At 40.2% G+C, this 21,297-nt stretch overlaps 1 protein-coding gene across 1 annotated transcript; it reads right to left on the bottom strand.

Annotated features, from left to right (window-relative positions):
- Positions 1–2,943: 2,943 nt before the first annotated feature.
- Positions 2,944–19,616, bottom strand: LOC117460126 (transmembrane protein 229B-like). Its single transcript, XM_034101372.2, has 2 exons — positions 19,472–19,616; positions 2,944–3,867 (listed from the first exon to the last, which is right to left on the bottom strand). The coding sequence occupies exons 1-2, from the start codon at positions 19,512–19,514 to the stop codon at positions 3,386–3,388; spliced, it is 525 nt and encodes a 174-aa protein (XP_033957263.1). The 5' UTR covers positions 19,515–19,616; the 3' UTR covers positions 2,944–3,385.
- Positions 19,617–21,297: the final 1,681 nt, after the last annotated feature.

Here is a 21,297-nt window from a genome sequence, read left to right as displayed (position 1 = left end):
AAATAAAAACATCTATATTGATTCTGACACTTCTACATCCAACTCACAGGTGTAACCTTGCTTTGAGAAAAAAGATTATTAATGTAACTCTTTTAGAAGGGAAGATATGGTCATTTGTTCTGGGAATGTCATTTTCGAGCCTGAGACCTGAAAAACAGGCTCGGGGCAACAACAACAAGTTTTAAGATATAAGATATACTTTATTGATCCCAAGTTGGGAAATGTACTACTTTGTTCTACTCCACTACAATTCAGAGGTTAACCTGGTATTTTTACTCCACTGCATTTATTTTAGTTACTTTGCAGATTCTGATTAATGATGTGAAATATAAACAACCCTTAAATCAGACTTCAGTTACACCGAGTCAAATTCAGGGAAGTTGATTGTCAAGTGCCAAAATAAACTATGCAATATATTGGACGTTAAGTACTTTGTCAGACTTCATATTTATCTGTGGATAACCCTAACGTTTTTTTCTTATTCAAAAGAAGACCTTAACTTAAAGTATTATTTAATGTTTAAATAAAGCCTTATTAGTTTGTCTGTTTTGCACTTCCTCCTGTTAATATCTTTGGACGTCCTGCACTAAACTGTTTTATTGTAGAGATCACTACAGTATCTTCTTGATCTTTTCTATTCTATATTTCTATCATGCCTTCTACTTTCCCCCAAATGTGTATGTAGGCTACTCTTAATATTTAAATGTTTTCATCAAATAAAACGTATTCAACAACAAAATTCAATAACGTGCTTTAACCACTAGGCGGTGCGGGTTAAAAAAAAAAACAGTGGTGTAGTTAATAAAACATAATTATATCAAACATTATATGACTATTAATTTTATTGTGAAATTAAAACACAACGGTAAAGGAAAATACAGTTTCAGTCTCTCGATTTGAAGCTTATACATTGTACCATGAACCTGTATAGACCTGTAACAGTCAACTACATGAGGAGTTGGAAAGGTAGTTCAGTAAATAAGATCTTTAAAAACTACAAAAAAATCCCTTTCTATCAGCTGTGCACCGTTATGGTGTAAATATATCTACCAATTGGATCAAATATAAAAGTCAGCCGAATTAGTGTTGATACTGCAAGAAGATGTATTGTGTGAAAAGAAATGGAAGATGTTGTTTAATTGCTAATATATTTATGATCCACGTCACGTATTCAGTTTTGGCGGCATTTTTTACAGTTTGTCAAAAGGTCTTCTGATCAGGGTTCTATAAATAAATATCTACGGCAGATATGTAATATTTAATGCAGCCGAACCGTGTATTACGATGCCGTTATGTGATGACTTCCAAAGAGAAAAGCAAGAACACTCAGAATAAAGTATTTTTTATTTAATTTTTTTTTTTTTTTCCCGATTTCATATTGCATAAACACCATCTCCCAACATGCATTGCGGCTAAAACAATCGATGTTTTAGCCTATCAAAACCTCTGAAAAAAGAAAGGTGTCTCTCAGAATCGAAAGAGAAAAACCTATGGGAAAAACACAAAAGCATTGTACACAATTTAAACCAACAAATGTCGTATAATTAACAAGGATAAACTGATGTTTTTTAGTTGATGAGTACTGCAGATATCACTGTTAAATCATTTGATCATTGTTTTGTTTTTTGAAAACGTAGAGACCGGAAATACTGTTTTCAACCCGTAACTTTACATGGAGGCTGCCGCATACCTCAAATCATCTTCGTAATATCTATCAAACTATTGATCCTACATATCAACTGGAGGTGGATTCTAAAAGTACAATCTACACTTCTCGCTAGAAATCTAATCAAAAAGCGTTTTAATGGCCAAACTATCCTACAATATAGGATTTTCCAGAGAGGGTTAGTTGTGAATAAACGACCATCTGTAACGTTAGCATTCAACGGGAGCACTAGAGGGCGAAAACTTTCAAACTTAATTATAGGACGTATTAAGCGCTTGAACAAACGACATATTTGGTCGTAATAAGGGCCGTAACAATCGGTCCATTTAGTCGTATGAGTTGGAGGACTTGTTGGAATCCTTTTGCGGATCATGAAATACAAGTGTGAATCCTTCTGTGTGCATGTGTGTATTATGAGACTGTTCTGAGCCCATACGTTACAACTACTTCTGGGTCTCTGTGTTTTGTTACGCCCAGGCCTAGGGAAACCTAGGCGCAACACAAAGTGTGCACTCTCTCCTCTTTTCCCACTCCCAAGAACATAGACAATGAGACAGTGAATGCCGTTTGGTAAATTTAATTACCAAAGTTGTCTTTTTAACAAATAAGTGCAACAACCCACAAAACAAACAAATCTCTGAACACAAAAATCTTGCCTAACAAATAAGAAGATAAACATACAAGACTCTTACCTACACTGACGTAAAAACAGGAGAAAACGAGAATCAACCAAAAGGAAAAGGGTTTCACACTTTCATGTAGACTTACGGCATGTCCAACAAGGACAGGTTAAAGTTATGTCTATCCTTTCAAGTTTTACAAAATATTCAAGGACAGAAGTACAAAGGGACAGATACAAATACGCAACGGTTGGGAGCAGGAGAAGCTGAGTCAGAGAGAGGGCAGAGTGACGGCATGGCTGCAGCATAAATGCTCCCCTGTTCTTCAGGTGGACCAATCAGCCTGTTGAAGGTAGCGGGCACCACCTGCTTGCTTGCTTGCTTGCACACACACACACACACACACACACACACACACACACACACACACACACACACACACACACACACACACACACACACACACACACACACACACACACACACACACACACACACACACACACACACACACACACACACACACACACACACACACACACACACACACACACACACACACACACACACACACACACACACACACACACACAACACACACACACACACACACACACACACACACCACACACACACACACACACACACACACACACACACTGGAAAAATCTCTACACCCAATACACATAACGACCAGGGTCGTAACAGTTTCATTCACGCTCGGCTCTGTGTGTGTGTGGCACGAGTGCATGTTTGTTTTTGGAATTTTGTTGTTAGCATCTGGTTATCTAGCTCTGCTAACAGATATAAAGAGCTGTTTCTAGAGTTCTGTCCATCTTCATATCTAACTAAGAAGGCATATTTCGCAAAACGCAACACTATTCCTTAAAATCATTTATTTGCATTAGTCTGCCAATCCACCAGTCTTGTTTTGGTCTGTGATAAAAGAAATACAGAAAATGTTGTCAGCTTTAATGAATCACCATTTTAACTTAAAACATAAAATTAAAAAGCACAATAGTGGGGTGTTGTTCCTGAAATGATGTTACTAATTGCAGTGTAGTTTTTTGGAAGTGCAGTATTCCAGATTATTATCAGTTCAGTTGAGCAGTCGTATCCTCAGAGTGTTCCTGATCACATGCTGCTCAGCCATAAACGCCGCCACAGTCCAGGGCACTGCATATTCCAGAGTCACCAGTCCTCCCAGGTTGTACCTAAAACCTGAGTAGTCCCAAGGACAGGCCCCCAGCAGACTCAGCCCCACCCCCCAGCTGAACTCCCACAGGTAGATGAACATGGTGTAGGCTGCCAGACGCAGAGGCAGCGGAAGATGCCGAGCCAGCAGCCGCTCTCTCAGGCTCTCAATGAGGTAGATAGCGATGGCGTACATAGGCAGTGCCCACAAGCTGCTGTGGCCCGCCAGCCTCCTGTCCGCGGTGCTGCACCAGTCCCACACTGCAGTGAAGGCCACCTCGCACAGGCAGCCATGAAGCGCGTACACGTACAGACGAGCTACAGCAGAGAGAGGACGACCTGGGAGGCTCCCATGTGGTGGGGCTTCATCTTCAAAACCACTTCCTGCTATAAAGGAACACAATGTTCACAAAAACAAACATTATGGTACACTGACTTGCTTTTTGGACCATAAGCAAAGATGATTTATGTTTTTGAAATATACTAAAGTTTGAATAATCAGTGTACAGGGAAAATGGAAAGGTGTTATGTGCCATCGGTTTGCTAGCTGGTAGCAGTAACTTCCTAAAGTCTCAGTTGATTGTCTGTCAATGTTTACAACAGGGCCTAAAAAAAGAATTGGTCAAACAAAACCCATAAACCCAATCTTATGGGTTTTGATCAATGATGACATGTATAGCCGCATGTCATCATTTCAGCGCTGGTTGTCTTGGTGGTGCCCAGCAAACAATGTGGGCTTCGTAAATAATTGGACAGCCTTCTGGGGAAAACCTGGTCTGATTAAGAGAGACGGCATTCATCCTACTTTGGAAGGTGCAGATCTCATTTCGGCAAACATTTCAGGGCTTTGTGGACGTAATCCATGACAAACTGGAGTTGAGACCAGGAGGCGGAGTCGCAGTCTTACACGCTTCTCTGCGCTCTCTCCTAGGCAGTCATCCATAGAAATCCCGAACCCAATAAAATACCCAATATTAGCGGTGTGTGTGTGTCTGCCCAAGGACAATTTAAGGTAAAACCTAATAGAGGTGTCATACATAATAACCTAATAAAAGTAAATGTAACAACTACTACAGTGCAACAAAACAGGAAGATTAAATGTGGTCTCTTAAACATAAGATCTCTAGCATCTAAAGCAATATTGGTAAATGATTTAATATCAGATTATAATATTGATATATGCTGTCTCACTGAAACTTGGTTGAGACATAAAGAATATGTCAGCATAAATGAGGCCACTCCACCCAGCCATATCAACACTCATATTGCTCGAGGCACGGGCCGAGGAGGTGGAGTTGCAGCAATCTTTGACTCAAGTTTACTTATCAATACTAAACCAAAATTAAATTATACCTCCTTTGAAAGCCTCGTTTTTAGTCTTACGCATCCGACCTGGAAAACTTTGCAGCCAATCTTATTTGTTACAGTGTATCGTGCACCAGGTCCTTATTCAGAATTCTTATCAGAATTCTCTGAGTTTTTATCAACTTTGGTTCTTAAAACAGACAAAGTAATTATCGTAGGTGACTTTAATATTCATGTTGACGATGATAAAAATAGCCTTACTGTTGCATTTAACTCTATATTAGATTCTGTTGGTTTCTGTCAGTGTAAATAAACCAACCCACTGCTATAATCACACTCTCGACCTTGTTCTAACTTATGGTATTGAAATTGAGCAACTATTAGTCGAACCGCATAATCCTGCTTTATCCGACCATTTCTTAGTAACATTTTGAAGTACTATTACGAGACTACAAAGCATTAGTCAAAAGCTCTTGCACCAGAAACCTATCTGTTAGTGCTATAGCCACATTTAAGGAAGAGATTCCACCAATACTTAACTCGATAGCATGTCTGCATGTAGGGGAGGAAACTTATACAAAATGTACACCACCCCAAATTGATCATGTTGTTGATAGTGCTATAGATGCGCTGCGAATAAAATTAGACTCTGTTGCTCCTTTGAAAAAGAAGAAAATAAAACAAGTCTAGACAACTTGAAAGGATATGGCGTTCCACTAAACTTGAAGAATCTCGTTTAATTTGGCATATTACTCTCAATGAATATAAGAAAGCACTGCGTAAAGCGAGAGCAGCCTACTACTCTTCATTAATAGATGAGAATAAGAATAATGCAAGATTTCTTTTCAGCACTGTAGCCAGGCTGACAGAGAGCCACAGCTCGATTGAGCCTTCTATTCCCATAGCACTAAGTAGTAATGATTTTATGTGCTTTTTTAACGATAAAATTGTTACTCTTAGAAACAAAATTAATGACCTCTTGCCTTTGACCAGTATAGTGTTATCAACAGCTCCTAGAAACGTAAGTTCTAATATTACACTAGATAGTAAACTAGAATACTTTTCAGCCATAAACCTTGAACAATTACATTCAATGATTATCTCTTCTAAACCATCAACGTGCATGTTAGACCCAATTCCAACTAAGAAGGAAGTTGAAGGAAGTTTTTCCATTAATTAGCACTTCTTTAATAAATATTATGAATGTGTCTTTATTATCAGGCTATGTTCCACAATCATTCAAAGTAGCAGTGATAAAACCGCTTCTTAAAAAGCACAACCTCGATCCAGAGGTTTTAGCCAACTATAGACCTATTTCTAATCTTCCGTTCCTCTCAAAAATTCTTGAGAAAGCGGTCGCAAAACAGCTGTGTGATTACTTAAAAAACAATGATTTATTTGAAGATTTTCAGTCTGGCTTTAGAACACATCATAGCACAGAGACAGCTCTGGTTAAAGTCACAAATGACATTCTAATAGCCTCAGACAAGGGACTTGTCTCTATTCTTGTTTTGCTCGATCTCAGTGCTGCATTTGATACTATCGACGATGATATCCTATTGCAAAGACTAGAGCACTTAGTTGGCATACAGGGAACTGCTTTAGGCTGGTTTAGGTCCTATCTATCTGAACGCTCTCAGTTTGTACGTGTTAACGATGAATCTTCCACGTAAACCAAAGTTAGCCATGGAGTGCCACAGGGCTCAGTGCTCGGACCTATTTTGTTCACATTATATATGCTTCCGTTAGGCAATATTATAAGGAATCATTCTGTAAACTTTCATTGTTATGCGGATGATACTCAACTATATTTATCAATCAAGCCTGATGAAATTAATCATCTAAATAAAATTCAAGACTGCCTTAAGGACTTAAAAACGTGGATGACCTTAAACTTTTTGATGTTAAACACGACCAAAACTGAAGTTATTGTACTTGGCCCGAAGAATCTACGAAACAAATTATCTAAAGATATACTAACTATGGATGGCATTGATTTGGCCTCCAGTGAGACTGTAAGGAATCTTGGTGTTATATTTGATCAGGATTTATCCTTTAACGCCCACATAAAATCAATTTCAAGAACCGCCTACTTCCATCTACGCAACATTGCAAAAATCAGGCATATCTTGCCTCAAAACGATGCAGAGAAACTAGTCCATGCATTTGTTACTTCTAGGCTGGATTATTGTAACTCTTTATTATCAGGGAGTACCAAGAAGTCAGTCAAGTCGCTTCAGCTGATTCAAAATGCTGCGGCTCGTGTACTAACCAGAGTTAGGAAAAGGGACCACATTACTCTGGCTTACACTGGCTCCCTATAGAACACAGGATAGAATTTTAAATTCTTCTTCTCGCCTACAAAGCCCTTAATGGGCAGGCGCCATCTTACCTTAAAGAACTCATTATACCCTACTGTCCTACTAGGGCATTGCTTTCCAAGAATGCAGGGTTGTTGGTTGTTCCTAGAGTCTCTAAAAGTACAATGGGAGCCAGAGCCTTTTCTTATCAAGCTCCACATTTGTGGAATCAGCTTCCAGTTTGTGTTCGGGCGGCAGACACCCTATCCGTTTTTTAAGAGTGCGCTTAAGACCTTCCTTTTTGATAAAGCTTATAGTTAGGGCTGATTAGATTTAGCCCCTAGTTTTGCTGATATAGGCTTAGTTTGTCGGGGGACATCTTACTTCTTCCTTCTCTCTGTCTATACCTGTGTACTCTCATGTTCCGATTAACCCAGCTTCCCCAAATTTCTTTCTTTTTGGTGTCTATATACGCCAGGATCCGGGGTCATGGATGATCCTGCGGTCCTGTGTCCTGGATCGCGAGTCGTGGCTGTGGTCCTGGATCATCGGTCCTGGATGGATATCCTCGTGGATTCATCTTCCTATTATAAACACATGCATTTCCAAACATTTGGACTACCTATGTTGCAAATGTATTATCTTTTCAATTTACACACGGCATCCATTGCATGTCTGTCCGTCCGTCCTGGGAGAGGGATCCCTCCTCTGTTGCTCTCCCTGAGGTTTCTCCCATTTTTCCCTTTAAACTGTGGGTTTTCTTCGGAAGTTTTTCCTTGTACGATGTGAGGGTCTAAGGACAGAGGGTGTCGTATTGTCATACTGATATTCTGTACACACTGATATTGGGCTATATAAATAAACATTGATTGATTGATAATCCTACAACTTGTGTTTTTTTTAGGGCTGTCAGTCGATTAAAATATTTAATTGCATGATGTCCATAGTTAATCGCAAATTAATCGCACATTTTTGTATCTGTTCTTAATGTGCCTTAGAGGGATATTTTTCAAGTTTTTAATACTCTTATCAACATATGAGTGGACAAATGCTATATGCAAATGTTTGTTTATTATCATTTGAACAATGACAAATATTCTCATGAATATTAAACACAACAACCTCTGAACATTACAAATATTCGCCTCAATTCAACCTGGAACCTCTCTCATACAATACAATAGAGACACTGTGATGGATCGTTGGAGCTATGTGCAGCTCAAGGCATATGCTGCAATCATGTTGCCCGCACTATCCGTGGTGAGTGTGCTAACTTTTTGTACAATGTCCCACTGTCTGGCTACCTGCATAAAGTGCTCGGCGCAGTTGTCTGCAGTTTTCATAACTGTCAAAGCAAGAGACTGAAGTTCCTACTGTGGATCAAAATAATGCACTGTGACCCCGAGGTAACTGAGTGAAGTCTCCGGTGAGCGTGGAAGTGTGGTCTGCTGGCTGTCAGCATCAGCTTGTAGATGGTATTTTAAACTCGATGCGCACTGAAAATACGGGGCGGGCAAAAAATACAAATGCGTTAATCGCGTTAAAATAATTAGTGGCATTAAAAAGAAATTGCGTTAACTTGACAGCCCTAGTTTTTTTTCCAACAAGTCCTGCAACTCAAGCCCCGGCCACACGAGGACGATAACGCAAACGGACTGCAATCGTTATCAAAAAAGGCTTCCGTCCTCACGCAACAGGCACCAGAAACGTGTCCGTTCACACGAGACCGCTCGAAAGCGCCGGAGTACATATGCCTGGCCCGTAAGTGGCGCTGTAGTCCTGCCACAAAAGCAGTGAAGAAGACTTACCGCGCATGGTTGCCATGGTTGCCCTTCTGTTTATTCTCCGCTTTGGACGCTCTGGCTCTTTTTCTCCCTCCCAGAGGCAAGCGCTGTAAATCTCTCCAGTAGTCCACCAGCAGATGAAAAACACCCACCACTCCGCCTCTTCCAAGGGACGAGGGGACCTCGCAGCAGAGTTTCAGCTAGATTTTTTTCCGCCGGTCAACATGTCCGTTAAAGTTTAAATCTTCCGGACAAAATTAGAAAAGTGCCGGTCAAAGGTCTTCTTTGTTATTTATTGAGCTTTAAAACAAATGAATAACGACTCTATATAATATTATAAGAATAAAAAAGGGAGCCTCTCTTTTCCTCCCCCTCTCCAGCCCAGCAGCTGATCTCTAAGCAGGAGAGGTGGGGCTATTGCGTCATCAGGAAATGATCGTATAGGCGTAAACACGGAGCCGTTTGCCCCCCCAGAGCGTTTCGTTTGCAGATATACCCACCTTGGGACCCGTTATCGTTTTCTGCGTTTCCATGTCGGCCTCGTGTGGCCGAACTGTCTATCTGATAGTGAACTGTAGCAGATACGACCGTTATCGTCCTCGTGTGGCCGGGGCTTCATACGACCAAATAGGTCGATTGTTCATGCGCTTATTACGAGCTATAATCACGTTTGAAAGTTTTCGACCTCTAGTGCTCCCTTTGACTGAAAACGCTCCGATGGGTCGTATATTCCAACACACTCTCACTCCCTAAGCGTCCAATAGCGACGTTTGGTCAGTGTCCGTGGCGTCCAATTGTGACGCTCCTAGGCTCCTTCAGCGTCATAAAGGGATGCAAATAGCTTTCAACTGATTGCAATGTATTCCCATCTGCGTCGGGATTTGACGCTCATGGAAGCACGGCATTCGTTTATGTCGGCTGCCCTTAAAGGTAATGTGAGCGTCCATTCCCAGGAGTAAAGGATGGCAGAAGACACTACACTACCCAGAATCCCCAGCTATCGTTTGGACTACACCATGTGCTCTTGACAAACCCCGTGATAGTCCTCAAACTCTGTGATTGGAGAGTGTGCTCCGAGGGTTAAGCCGATTCTCGAACAGCACTTGAAATGGGATGGAACCACGGCAGACTGTCCAAAACTGGATTTGAACGGGTCCACCGCGTCCCCCCTCCCCCACCCCGTCCCCAGAACTACACATGCTGGCTATTCTGTTTCGCAACATGTTCTCTATGGCACGTCTCTACTGGGAGTTGTAGTTTTAAAAGACGTTTTCGTATTTCCCATAATAAGAAGTTGCCAGTATTAAACTGTGTACATCCCTGGAGGTTTAGGGGACAGGAAACACTCACATTTAAAACATATAATTAATAAATGGGTGAAAATTGCTTGTGCCCATTATGGGCAGTATTACTATATATACCCACATGCCAGCTAAGGTCAGAAGAGCTTTATTTAACAGCTGGTCTTATGTGTGTGACCCCTGTGATAACATTACATTACATTAATTGATAAGCCTGAAACATGCACTTATCAAGGTTCAGAGGCACATTGTGCAAATATAGCAGCAGCCATCGATCAGCTTAAGATAAGATATACTTTATTGATCCAAAGTTGGAAACATTTGCGTTACATCAGCATGTGTAACAGTTAAATATGCAGTTGTGTTTATTTGAAAATCATTTCGTATAATCACATAAATTCTGTGTTTTATATTCAACAATTCTGTGTTCTTTATTTATTGATTGTTCAATACCTGACAAGGCCGGAGATGAAATATCTACATACATATATAAGAGTATAATACATTATGTATAATATCAGTTAAAATAAGTGCTTCAACATAGTTAACATTGCTGGAGGTATGCACAAATATTGATAGATGTCTTGTAATGCACTATTGAGGAACCTGCAACCCAAGTTTTTCATTCAGTGCAGAACTACACCACAGTTGTGTAGGCCTATATGATATGTCAATACACCTTAGACAATCTTGAAATCTTGAAAGGGATGTGCAAAATAGTCATTACATACAGTCTTTAATTAACTATTAGTAGAGAATAACGAGTAATGAATATACTTTATAGGGATCGTATTAATATCTAATAATAAAAATAATTACATTCAATAACATGCTTTAACCACCAGGTGTCCCTTTATATCAGCTGTGCACCTTTATGGTGTAAATACAGCCTATCTACCAATTGGATCAAATATAAAAGTGAGCCGAATTAGTGTTGATACTGCAAGGAGACGCATTGTGTGAAAAAAAATGTAAGATGTTGTTTAATGGCTGATTTTTTCAGTTCCTCATGTTTGTCTTCTCATCAGGGCTCTATAAATACAGAACTACGGCAGATATGTAATATGTAATGCAGCCGAACCGTGTATTACAATGCCGTTATGTGATGACTTTCAAAGAGAAAAGCAAGCACACTCGGAATAAGGTATTATTATTATTTCGGTCTGTTTCCGGTATTTGTTAATGATGGTGTGCTCTGAGATGTGAGACTGGAATTGCACAGGGGGGAAATAACGTAGGCTATCTTTAGATGCGGATTTTGTTAAAGTAATATGTTTAGGCTGTGGACCAACACATCCGTCACGTCACATTGACGGGGAAGGGGGTAGCAATAAAGATAACACCATTAAACAGTTACACAACATAACAGAAATAATATCGATAGCAGCGTCCCTAGCAACCACCTTGGTAACAATGAAAACGTCGCGGTTTCCTGAAGTAATCTTCATAATAACTAGCAAACTAAAGATCATGTACATCCACTGCACACATAATCTGAAATAACAACTCATATTTCTCGCATCAAATGACATCAAAACGCATTTTAATGGCCAAACTAACTTTAAAATAGGCATTTTACACCTAGAATAAAACGAAGTTCGGCCATGTTTTCTTTTTCTGCAGGGAGACATTTGAAGATCACGTGACATAGACGCCAGCCATCGGAATGAATGGTGAAAAAAACGGGGTTTGTCAAACAGAGCACATGGTGTAGGCCAAACGATAGCTGGGGATTCTGGGTAGTGTAGTGTCTTCTGCCATCCTTTACTCAGAAAACATATTTGTTTCTCGAAGGGGAAAAATACAAAAGCATTGTACACAATTTCAACCAATCAATGTTGTGTAATTAACAAGGATAATCTGGTGTTTTTTAGTCGATGAGTAGTGCAGATATCACTGTAAAATCAATCGACAGTAAGAGGAGTACTTACTTCCGGGTGTAAAATTCTCCGTTATCCAATGGGAATGGATGCTCACATTGCCTTTAAGGGCAGCCGGCATAAACGAATGCCGTGCTTCCATGAGCGTCAAATCCCGACGCAGATGGGAATACATTGCAATCAGTTGAAAGCTATTTGCGTCCCTTTATGACTCTGAAGGAGCCTCGGAGCGTCACAATTGGACGCCACGGACACTGACCAAACGTCGCTATTGGACGCTTAGGGAGTGAGAGTGTGTTGTATATTCACAAATAACCCTCTCTGGAAAATCCTAAATTGTAGGATAGTTTGGCCATTAAAATGCTTTTTGATTCGATTTCTAGCGAGAAGTGTATATTGTACTTTTAGAATTCACATCCAGTGGATGGGTAGGATCTATAGTTTGATAGATATTATCGAAGATAGAAGATGATTTGAGGTCTCGCCAGGAGAATGTGTATATGCGGCAGCGTCCATGTAAAGTTAGCGTCAACCCTCACGGGGTGAGAACAGTATTTCCGGTCTCGAAGTTTTCATAATAAAACCGTATTCCCCTCACTGTCAAATGATTTTGAAGTGATATCTGCAGTACTCATCCACTAAAAAACATCAGTTTATCCTTGTTAATTACACAACAACATTGGTTTAAATTGTGTACGCTGCTTTTGTGTTTTTTCCATAGGTTTTTCCCTTTCGATTCTGAGAGACACATTTCTTTTTTCAGAGGTTTTGATAGGCTAAAACATCAAACTACCCATAATCCTCATTTATCGTTGAAGCTTGGTGATTGGTTGTTTTAGCCGCAATGCACGTTGGGATATGGTGTTGATGCGATGTGAAATCCGAAAACATTTAAAAAAAGAAAATACTTTATTCCGCGTGTGCTTGCTTTTCTCTTTGAAAGTCATCACACAACAGCATTGTAATACACGGTTGGGCTGCATTAAATATTACACATCTGCCGTAGTTCTCTATTTATAGAGCCCTGATTAACAGGCCCAATCCCAAACCGCCCCCTACACACTACCCCTCCGTTCGCACGGACGGTCCGCCACATTAAGTGCTGTTCCAAACCAACGAGTGTGGAGCGGTGTGGAGGGGGAGTGGGTTATCAAGCCCTCAATAGTGATGGGTCGTTCTTTTTGAACGAATCTTTGAAGTGAACGAGATGAACTGATTCCTCCCACAAAACGATTCGTTTGTTTGAGTCGCCGCCTTCCGACAAAAGCTAAAGAGAAGCTGTTCGCGAACGACAAACTTAACTTAGAACTGTTTCCTACAGTTCAGAACTGTTTCCTACAGTTCTTTTATCTTATATCCCTTTCTTTCAAGAGGAGGGTCCCGTTAGGGCCCCTCCGAAATACTGGATGTTCCATCTACAGAGTTGGACTCAGTTAGACAACTACCACAAATACAGTACTTTACTGTTGGACTCAGTACTAGTTGGACTTCTACCACAAGTAGGCTACTATGAAGTTATTTTACTGTGTACTTTCAGCTATTCTCTGTCAAACTCCTGTCGCAGAAAATCATTTTATCTTTCATCAAATATAGCAGAAAACATGCAGTTTGACAGAGGATTACAACTGTAATCAGAGCCCTCTCATCTGAGCTCCGACACACACACACACACACACACACACACACACACACACACACACACACACACACACACACACACACACACACACACACACACACACACACACACACACACACACACACACACACACACACACACATCAACCTGTCTGCCCTAAAAGCTTCAGAGGGCGGATAGCTGGGCTCCGTAGCGTCCAGCTAGATTAGCCGCTAGCTTAGCGATAAATACACACAGCGTTGTATTCTCCTCCCCCTGTCGGCCCTAAAAGCTTCAGAGGGCGGATAGCTGGGCTCCGTAGCGTCCCACTAGCTTAGCCGCTAGCTAAAGGTAAACATTCTTCTTCTTCTTCTTCTTCTTCTTCTTCTTCTTCTTCTTCTTCTTCTTCTTCTTCTTCTTCTTCTTCTTCTTCTTCTTCTTCTTCGAAGATCAGCTTGTTTGCTTCATTTCTTGATTTACTTTCGTATATTGACTTGAAATCCATGTCCTTGACGTTGAGTTGTTCCAGTGCAGTTTTCAGAATGAATCTTTGTCTGTTATAATCCGGGCAGCTAAAAAATACATGATGTATTGTCTCTGGTTGTTGGCAACCATCACAATTCCCATTTGGATGTTTTCCAATCAGATGCAGTGATGAGTTTAATCCAGTGTCCCAATTGTATCCTGCTGTTAATGCTCTGTTCTCTTCTACTACTCCCCCAAGTGTTTCCTGTTCCTACTTCCCTTTGTCTCTGGTAAAAATGTCTTCCTTTGGTGTTACTGTCCCATAGTTTTTGCCATTGTTGCTTGATAACCACTTTTGTAACAGATTTGACTTCTGCTCTACTGATAGGTACCATAATATCAATCTGGTTTGCTTTCAAACCACATTTTGCCAGTTGATCCACTACTTAATTCCCTCTAATACCCACATGCGCTGGAACCCACACAAATTGAACAACAATTCCCAGATGAACTAACCTAAACATGATGTGTAAAATTTCATGTAAAATATCCTAACGACATTCTGAAGAGAAGTTATTTATACTCTCCAGAGCTGCACTGGAGTCAGAGCAAATGACCACCACCATTGGCTGTGTAAGGATGTGCAGTTTTCCCTTCTTCTGCTTCTCTTTTTGTTTCATGTTTGTTTGTATCTGTCTGTCTTCCTGGCTGGGCGTGGCTGACCTACTTTCAGTTCCCGTCAATTCACCTCCGCAGCTGCTACTCATCTTCCTGATTATCTACTCACCCACACCTGCTTAAATACCCGGCTTCCTCATCCAGTATTCACCAGTTCGTCGTGAAAGATACACTGGTAACACGTAGTGATTTCTAGAAAACTAAACCTAGTTTCCAAGTCAAAGTTTTATACTAAAACCTGTATTTCTCTGCCCAGAATCCGTCAACTACTCTGCCTGCCACGTCCAGCCAACACCACCTCGTCAGCGAACCTCGGATTATTATCACTACCAGCTCCAGCCTGCTCACTCTATTGAACTCTGATTCCCCGGCTCATCTCAGCCGTGTTCCGCTGCAAATCTCCGAACCCCGGCTCCAGCCTGCTCTCTCCGACATCCTCCGGATCATCAACTACGGACCTCCACCCCCCCCCCCCCCTAGTAATTCCCAGATCCGGATTAGTAATTCCCCAGCAGTATGGTGTGAGTTTTGAATTGGAAATAAATCATTTTACTTCCATACTCACGTCTCCTCTCTTCCGTGCTTGTATTGAGGGTTCAGCCTGTAAGCGCTCTTTGAGTTTAACAGGCTGTATTTCCTCTACCCACTGAAGTGCTAGAGAGATCGCCATCATCTCTACTGTATATACTGCAATGTGATCACTTGTACGCTTTCCCACTTTGACTTTTAATTCAGGAACATAAAATGCACAACTAGTTAGACCATTTTCTGTATTTTTGGATCCATCAGTACATATTTTTATAAAGTGCCCATATTGTTCATGTAGAACAGTATTCACTTAAGCCTGTACATTGATTTTGTTTTTCATTGAATGTAACCGTTTCAATAGTGATACATCTACTATAGGTTGAGGTAGCAACCATGGTGGAACAGCTGATAATAACACCGTCGGACTAATATTCCATTCTTTAACTTTTAATTCCTTACATATTTCCGAAACACAAAAACTTTCTTTTTTTATTTTGTCACTTTCCCAACTTGTTTGTACAGTTTGTAGTATCTTTATGGCCCTGAGGATTTGCCCAGTAATGAACAATTAACTGTTTTCTCCTCAAATAAATTGGTATTTCTCCGACCTCTACCTGAAATGCCGACACTGGTGTAGATCTGACTGCCCCACAGCATATCCTTAGTGCTTGTGCCTGGACTCTATCTAATTTTTGAAGAGAAGAATATGCAGCTGAACCATACACTATTAGTCCGTATTCTATGGCTGATCTTATTAAGGCTGTGTATACATTCCTCAAAGCAGCTTTATCAGCCCCCCACTTAGTGCCTGCCAAGCACCTCATAACATTTAAAACCCTTTTACATTTATCTACTACTTTATCAATGTGAGTACTCCATGTGACTCTCTCGTCCAACCATATTCCCAGAAATGTAAATGTCTTCACTTTCTTTAGATCTTGTCCATAAAGTTTTAACCTAACCTCCTCACCTATTCTTTTCCTCATAAAAAATAAAGTTTCAGTTTTTTCCACCGACAATCTAAACCCCCATGTCAGAGACCAGCTTTCAATTTCTGTAATGGCTTCCTGAATCTTACCTACAATATAATTTACATTTCTGCCCCTTTTCCAAATAGCTCCATCTGCAAAAAGTGACTTACCAATATCAGATCCTACTTGTGTGTATATATCATTTATCATGATAGAAAACAAAAGAGGACTAATTACACTCCCCTGCGGGGTTCCATTTTCAACTTCATGCCTTCGAGAATATGAAATGCCAACTCGGACTCTGATGGCACAGCCAAACAAAAAATCCATAATCTAATGATATACCCATAATTTCCAGTTTTATTAATAATCCTTCCTTCCACATTATATCGTAAGCTTTTTCCACATCAAAGAATACAGCTACAACACACTCCTTATTCGCTTGGGCTTTCCTGACTTCAGACTCCAGGCACAGCAGTGGATCTAAAGTACTCCGTCCTCTTCTAAACCCACTCTGATAAGGAGTCATTAGTTCATTTTTCTCAATGTAGTAAGTCAACCTTTCTGTTAACATTCTTTCCATAACTTTACACAAGTGCGATGTCAGAGCTATAGGTCTATAACTACCTGGACTGGTTGGATCTTTCCCAGGTTTTCTAATAGGAATAATGACAGACTCTTTCCATATTATTGGCAGCTTCCCTTTCTCCCAAATCTTATTGTACATCTCCAGCAGCTTTCCTAATGCAAAATCACTTAATTTGGTCAACATTATATAACATACATTATCTTTCCCAGGAGCAGTCATTTTACACTTACTTAATGCTCTTCTCAACTCTTGAATAGAAAAAGGTATATTTACAACACTCTACGACGAATGTCTTTCTTCATATACATTAGGATGTTTATCTAACACTTCCTGCCTCCTGATCTTACCTTCTTCTGTCAAATTCTCCGAAGAATGAACTTTGACAAAATTCTTAGCCAGTGGCAATTTCCCCTCCATTCTCTAACACTGGCAGGTTACTCTGCTGTCTTATTCCCCTCATCTTCTTAACCATTCCCCATACTTTATCTAATGGTGTAGTTCTCCCAATACTTGAACAGAAACCTCTCCAACACTCCCTTTTTGCTCTTTTAACAATTTTCCTTACCTGAGCCTGTGCCTTTTTATATTCTAATAAATTGTGTAATGAATGTGTCTTTCTTAGCTTTCCAAACAGCCTGATTTTGTTTCGGATTGCATCATTACATTCTTTGTTCCACCACGGTACCATCTTAACACATTTACTAAGTTTACCAGTTTTATTCCCAATAGTTTGATTAGCGCTTTTAATTATATTTGAAGTAAATTGCTCATTTATTTCATCAATACTTCCTGCCATATCAATCTGATCAAATTAATTATCACACAATTTAGCAAACATCTCCCAATTTGCTTTAGAAAAGGTCCATCTCATGATACCATCTAGCTCAACCACATTACTTATATCAAACTTGATTATAATCGGAAGATGATCACTCCCAATACTGTTATTTGCCAATACTTCCCAACTGCTACCAGAAGCTAATTCACTTGTTACAAGAGTTAGGTCGATCGCAGACACTGTTCCATCTCTAAAATTGAGTCTTGTACCTTGCCCATTATTTAAACAAACTAATTCCTTTGCCTCCATTAAGTCCTCCACCACCTGTCCATTGTAATCTGTTGATCTCCCTCCCCACATTGTATTATGTGCATTAAAATCACCACTCCATATTATTTCATTTCCTTGGCAAAGACTGTCTAATTCCTCTATTTTGAGTTTATTACATGGATTATAAAAATTCAGGACACTAATTTTCCTTTTATTAATCCAAACTTCTACACCCACTATTTCTAAATCATGACTGTTCTTAAATGTTAGTTATATTTGATCCAATTGGTAGATAGGCTTTATTCACCCCATACCGGTGCACAGCTGATAGAAAAGGACTTGTAGTTTTTAAAGATATTACTGATTTTCTTTGAATACAATAATGTAAATACTGAATTGAGAGAATAGTCAGGGGTTTTGGGTGATGGGAGACACATCTATGGAATCAGAATTTCAATAGCTTAAAAGACAGGTGCAGCCCTGTCAGTTAATCTTTGACCATTAAGTCTAATACAGTCAAGCATGCAGTTGAATAGTTACACAGGAACAGAGGATGCATGTTTCTAAACTCATAACTAGATCAAATCGGCCTTAGATACTGTAGCATTGTGTCTCATGACATTGATTTACATTTGAATGACACACTGTGTATGTACAGTTGTGGTTGCCTGTCGTTAGTGCTTGTACTAATAGGGCGGATATCATCACATGTTTTGAATTTTAGTGCTGGGTCCACAGGTCTGTTGACATTAGGATTATGAGTTCTGCTTTTGACCAATACATTTTAAACATGGTGATCATGGTTGGTCTGTGAACAGTCCTGGAATGATTTGTTCCTGTTTTAACCATGTAAAACCCCCTTCTTTTTTTTACACTTTGTTTTTTCAAAATTACTGCCAACAATAATGTGTTCTTTTTTCAAAAATAATCTTAATTTGTGTGTTTAACAAACAAAAAGATACTTTTAAATGATATTACATTTGGTCAGCTTTATTATATTTTAGGGAATTTAATATTTTTTTATATTCGTCCCCCTGATAACGCTTTGAGAGCATATACAGTCCGGTTCCCTTCCACAGGACACATAGCGTTTCTTAGTGTGCATGCTCTTATGTGGATTAAAAGGCTAATAGCCCAGTTTAACAAGTTAAAGGCTTTGAAAATCTTCAACAGGTTTTCACTCTCAACTACAAGAATACATACATGTAACCATATAGCAACAACAAATCAAACTGGTGACATAAGATAAGATGTATTTTATTGATCCCAGATTGGGAAATGTTTGCATTGCAGCAGCATAAAAAAACAAGGCATTGCACTTAAGTAGAAATTATATTATATTATTTCTCCTTAAAATAAAGTCAAGTGAACATTAGTCTCACAATATCATTGAATCCGATTCCACCACTTGGCAGACTTAAACCGAGAGTAGGATGCAAAGACAACAAATGTCGTATATTGAATCAAAGAATGGCCTTCTACAAATACTGAACATAATTAACAGGAAACAATAGTATTTCTCACCTTGGTCATTACTCCTTCTCGCATTTAGCTTTCTCGCCTCCATCCCTGGGCAGCATATGGGTCTCTGTGCCTTTGTAATCCCTCTGCTTCCTTGTGTGTGTGTGTGTGTGTGTGTGTGTGTGTGCGTGCGTGTGTGTGTGTGTGTGTGTGTGTGTGTGAGAAAGCCTGGTCCACCTGAGGATCAAACGCCTATGTGCATGTATAAAAATATTGATCTCTCTGTGGGAGACAGCGGCTGGGTGAATGGTTTCTTTTGAGCAGTTATCGCCGGGTTATCAGTGAACCACAGTAGGTGGGTGTGTCAGAGAAGCTCCCCAGTGTGGATATTTGGACTCACTAGCCAACTTCTGGCTATAGATAAGCCAGTCCTTTATTAGTATATAAGTGCTCTGTTAGCAGTTCTTTGTTAGTAATTCTATCCAGGGGCGGACTGGGACTACAAATCAGCCCGGGACACTCGACCGGCCCACTTCGGTACCGCCGGCCCACCGCGGTGCTAGTGACTTACCGCAGAGGTAGACATTAAGGGTAAAATGCCACTGGCATTATATTATCACTGGCCCCATCATTGTAACCTCTGGCCCGGAGCCTTCGTCCAAAAAGAAATCGACTAATAATGAAGAAAATTAACACATGTTTCAATAGTAATGTATGCACAAACTACATTACTACTTGTACTACAACATTTTAATCATCAGTTCTTCCTCATTTTCCTCAATTGTTCATATTTGGTTTATTAAAATAATGATATTGTGGTCATTGTTAAAAAATGTCTGCTATTATTATGAATATTACTATTTGTATAATGCACTTTCTGCCTTCCTGTCATTAGGAGTTAGAAATGTAGAGTAGATTAGAACCTTCATTATCCTAAACTGCTGGGACATTTCGCCCATACCTTTATATTGTCTACTCTTCACTTACTTGTCGGCATAGGTCGGCATTGATGTACAGAGCCGACAGAAGACCTTGTTTATACTGGCATCATATTGAGAGGTGCAGTGACGCGTCCTGAAACCAGGAAGTAAGCTGCTGGTTCCCTCCACAGAAAGCAATGGGATTTCTCCACAGGGTTTTGGAAAATAGCTGGAAATAAAGTCTGTGGAAAACAAACCTGTTTGATAAATGCACGTTTTGTTCAGCCGGATAATCTCCACATGTTACCCTACTTTTATAATTTTCGAATCATAAATCTAATCGATAGATTATAAAAGGGTTTTAGGACGCGTCACTGCACCACTAGAAGCCAACTCCATCCATCAAGCTGAAACCTCCTCTCGCTCTTCTTCTCCTCTCCCTGTCACTCTCCTTTAACTCCTCCGGTGACTTTCTTTTATTTGAAGATAGTTTTTTGCCCGGCGCTTGGCCGGTTACCGCTGATATTAAAAACATTTTGGCGAATGGTTAGGTGGCGCGATAATCTGTGGTGAAGGAGCGCGCTCCCGCTCACGGGAGCCTGCTCGCGCTGTGCTCCGCAGCAAACAGCTGTTTGCTTTTCACCCAACAATGACAACCGACTCACGGAACGCTATGTTGTCGCGTTAATAAACGAAACAATTTAACTAAATTGCTAGTCAAAATACCAATACCACAGGACAATGATTTTAAAGCAATATTTTTAGTTGCCCGAGCGGGCAAGTGGAAAGTACGTTATGCTGGCGTAAATAGTGCTTCCGGGTCAGCGGGCCATTTATAATGCCAAGCCCTGCCGGTTACCGGCCGGCCCACATCGTCCAACCGGCCCACTTCAGTACCGGCCCATCGGGATTCGTCCCGAACGTCCCGATGGCCAGTCCGCCCCTGATTCTATCGCTCGAAGTGAAGTC

This window comes from Pseudochaenichthys georgianus, chromosome 15 (genome assembly GCF_902827115.2).
Source record: "Pseudochaenichthys georgianus chromosome 15, fPseGeo1.2, whole genome shotgun sequence".
NCBI classification, from domain to species: domain Eukaryota; kingdom Metazoa; phylum Chordata; class Actinopteri; order Perciformes; family Channichthyidae; genus Pseudochaenichthys; species Pseudochaenichthys georgianus.
This window is presented reverse-complemented; position numbering and strand designations above follow the sequence as displayed.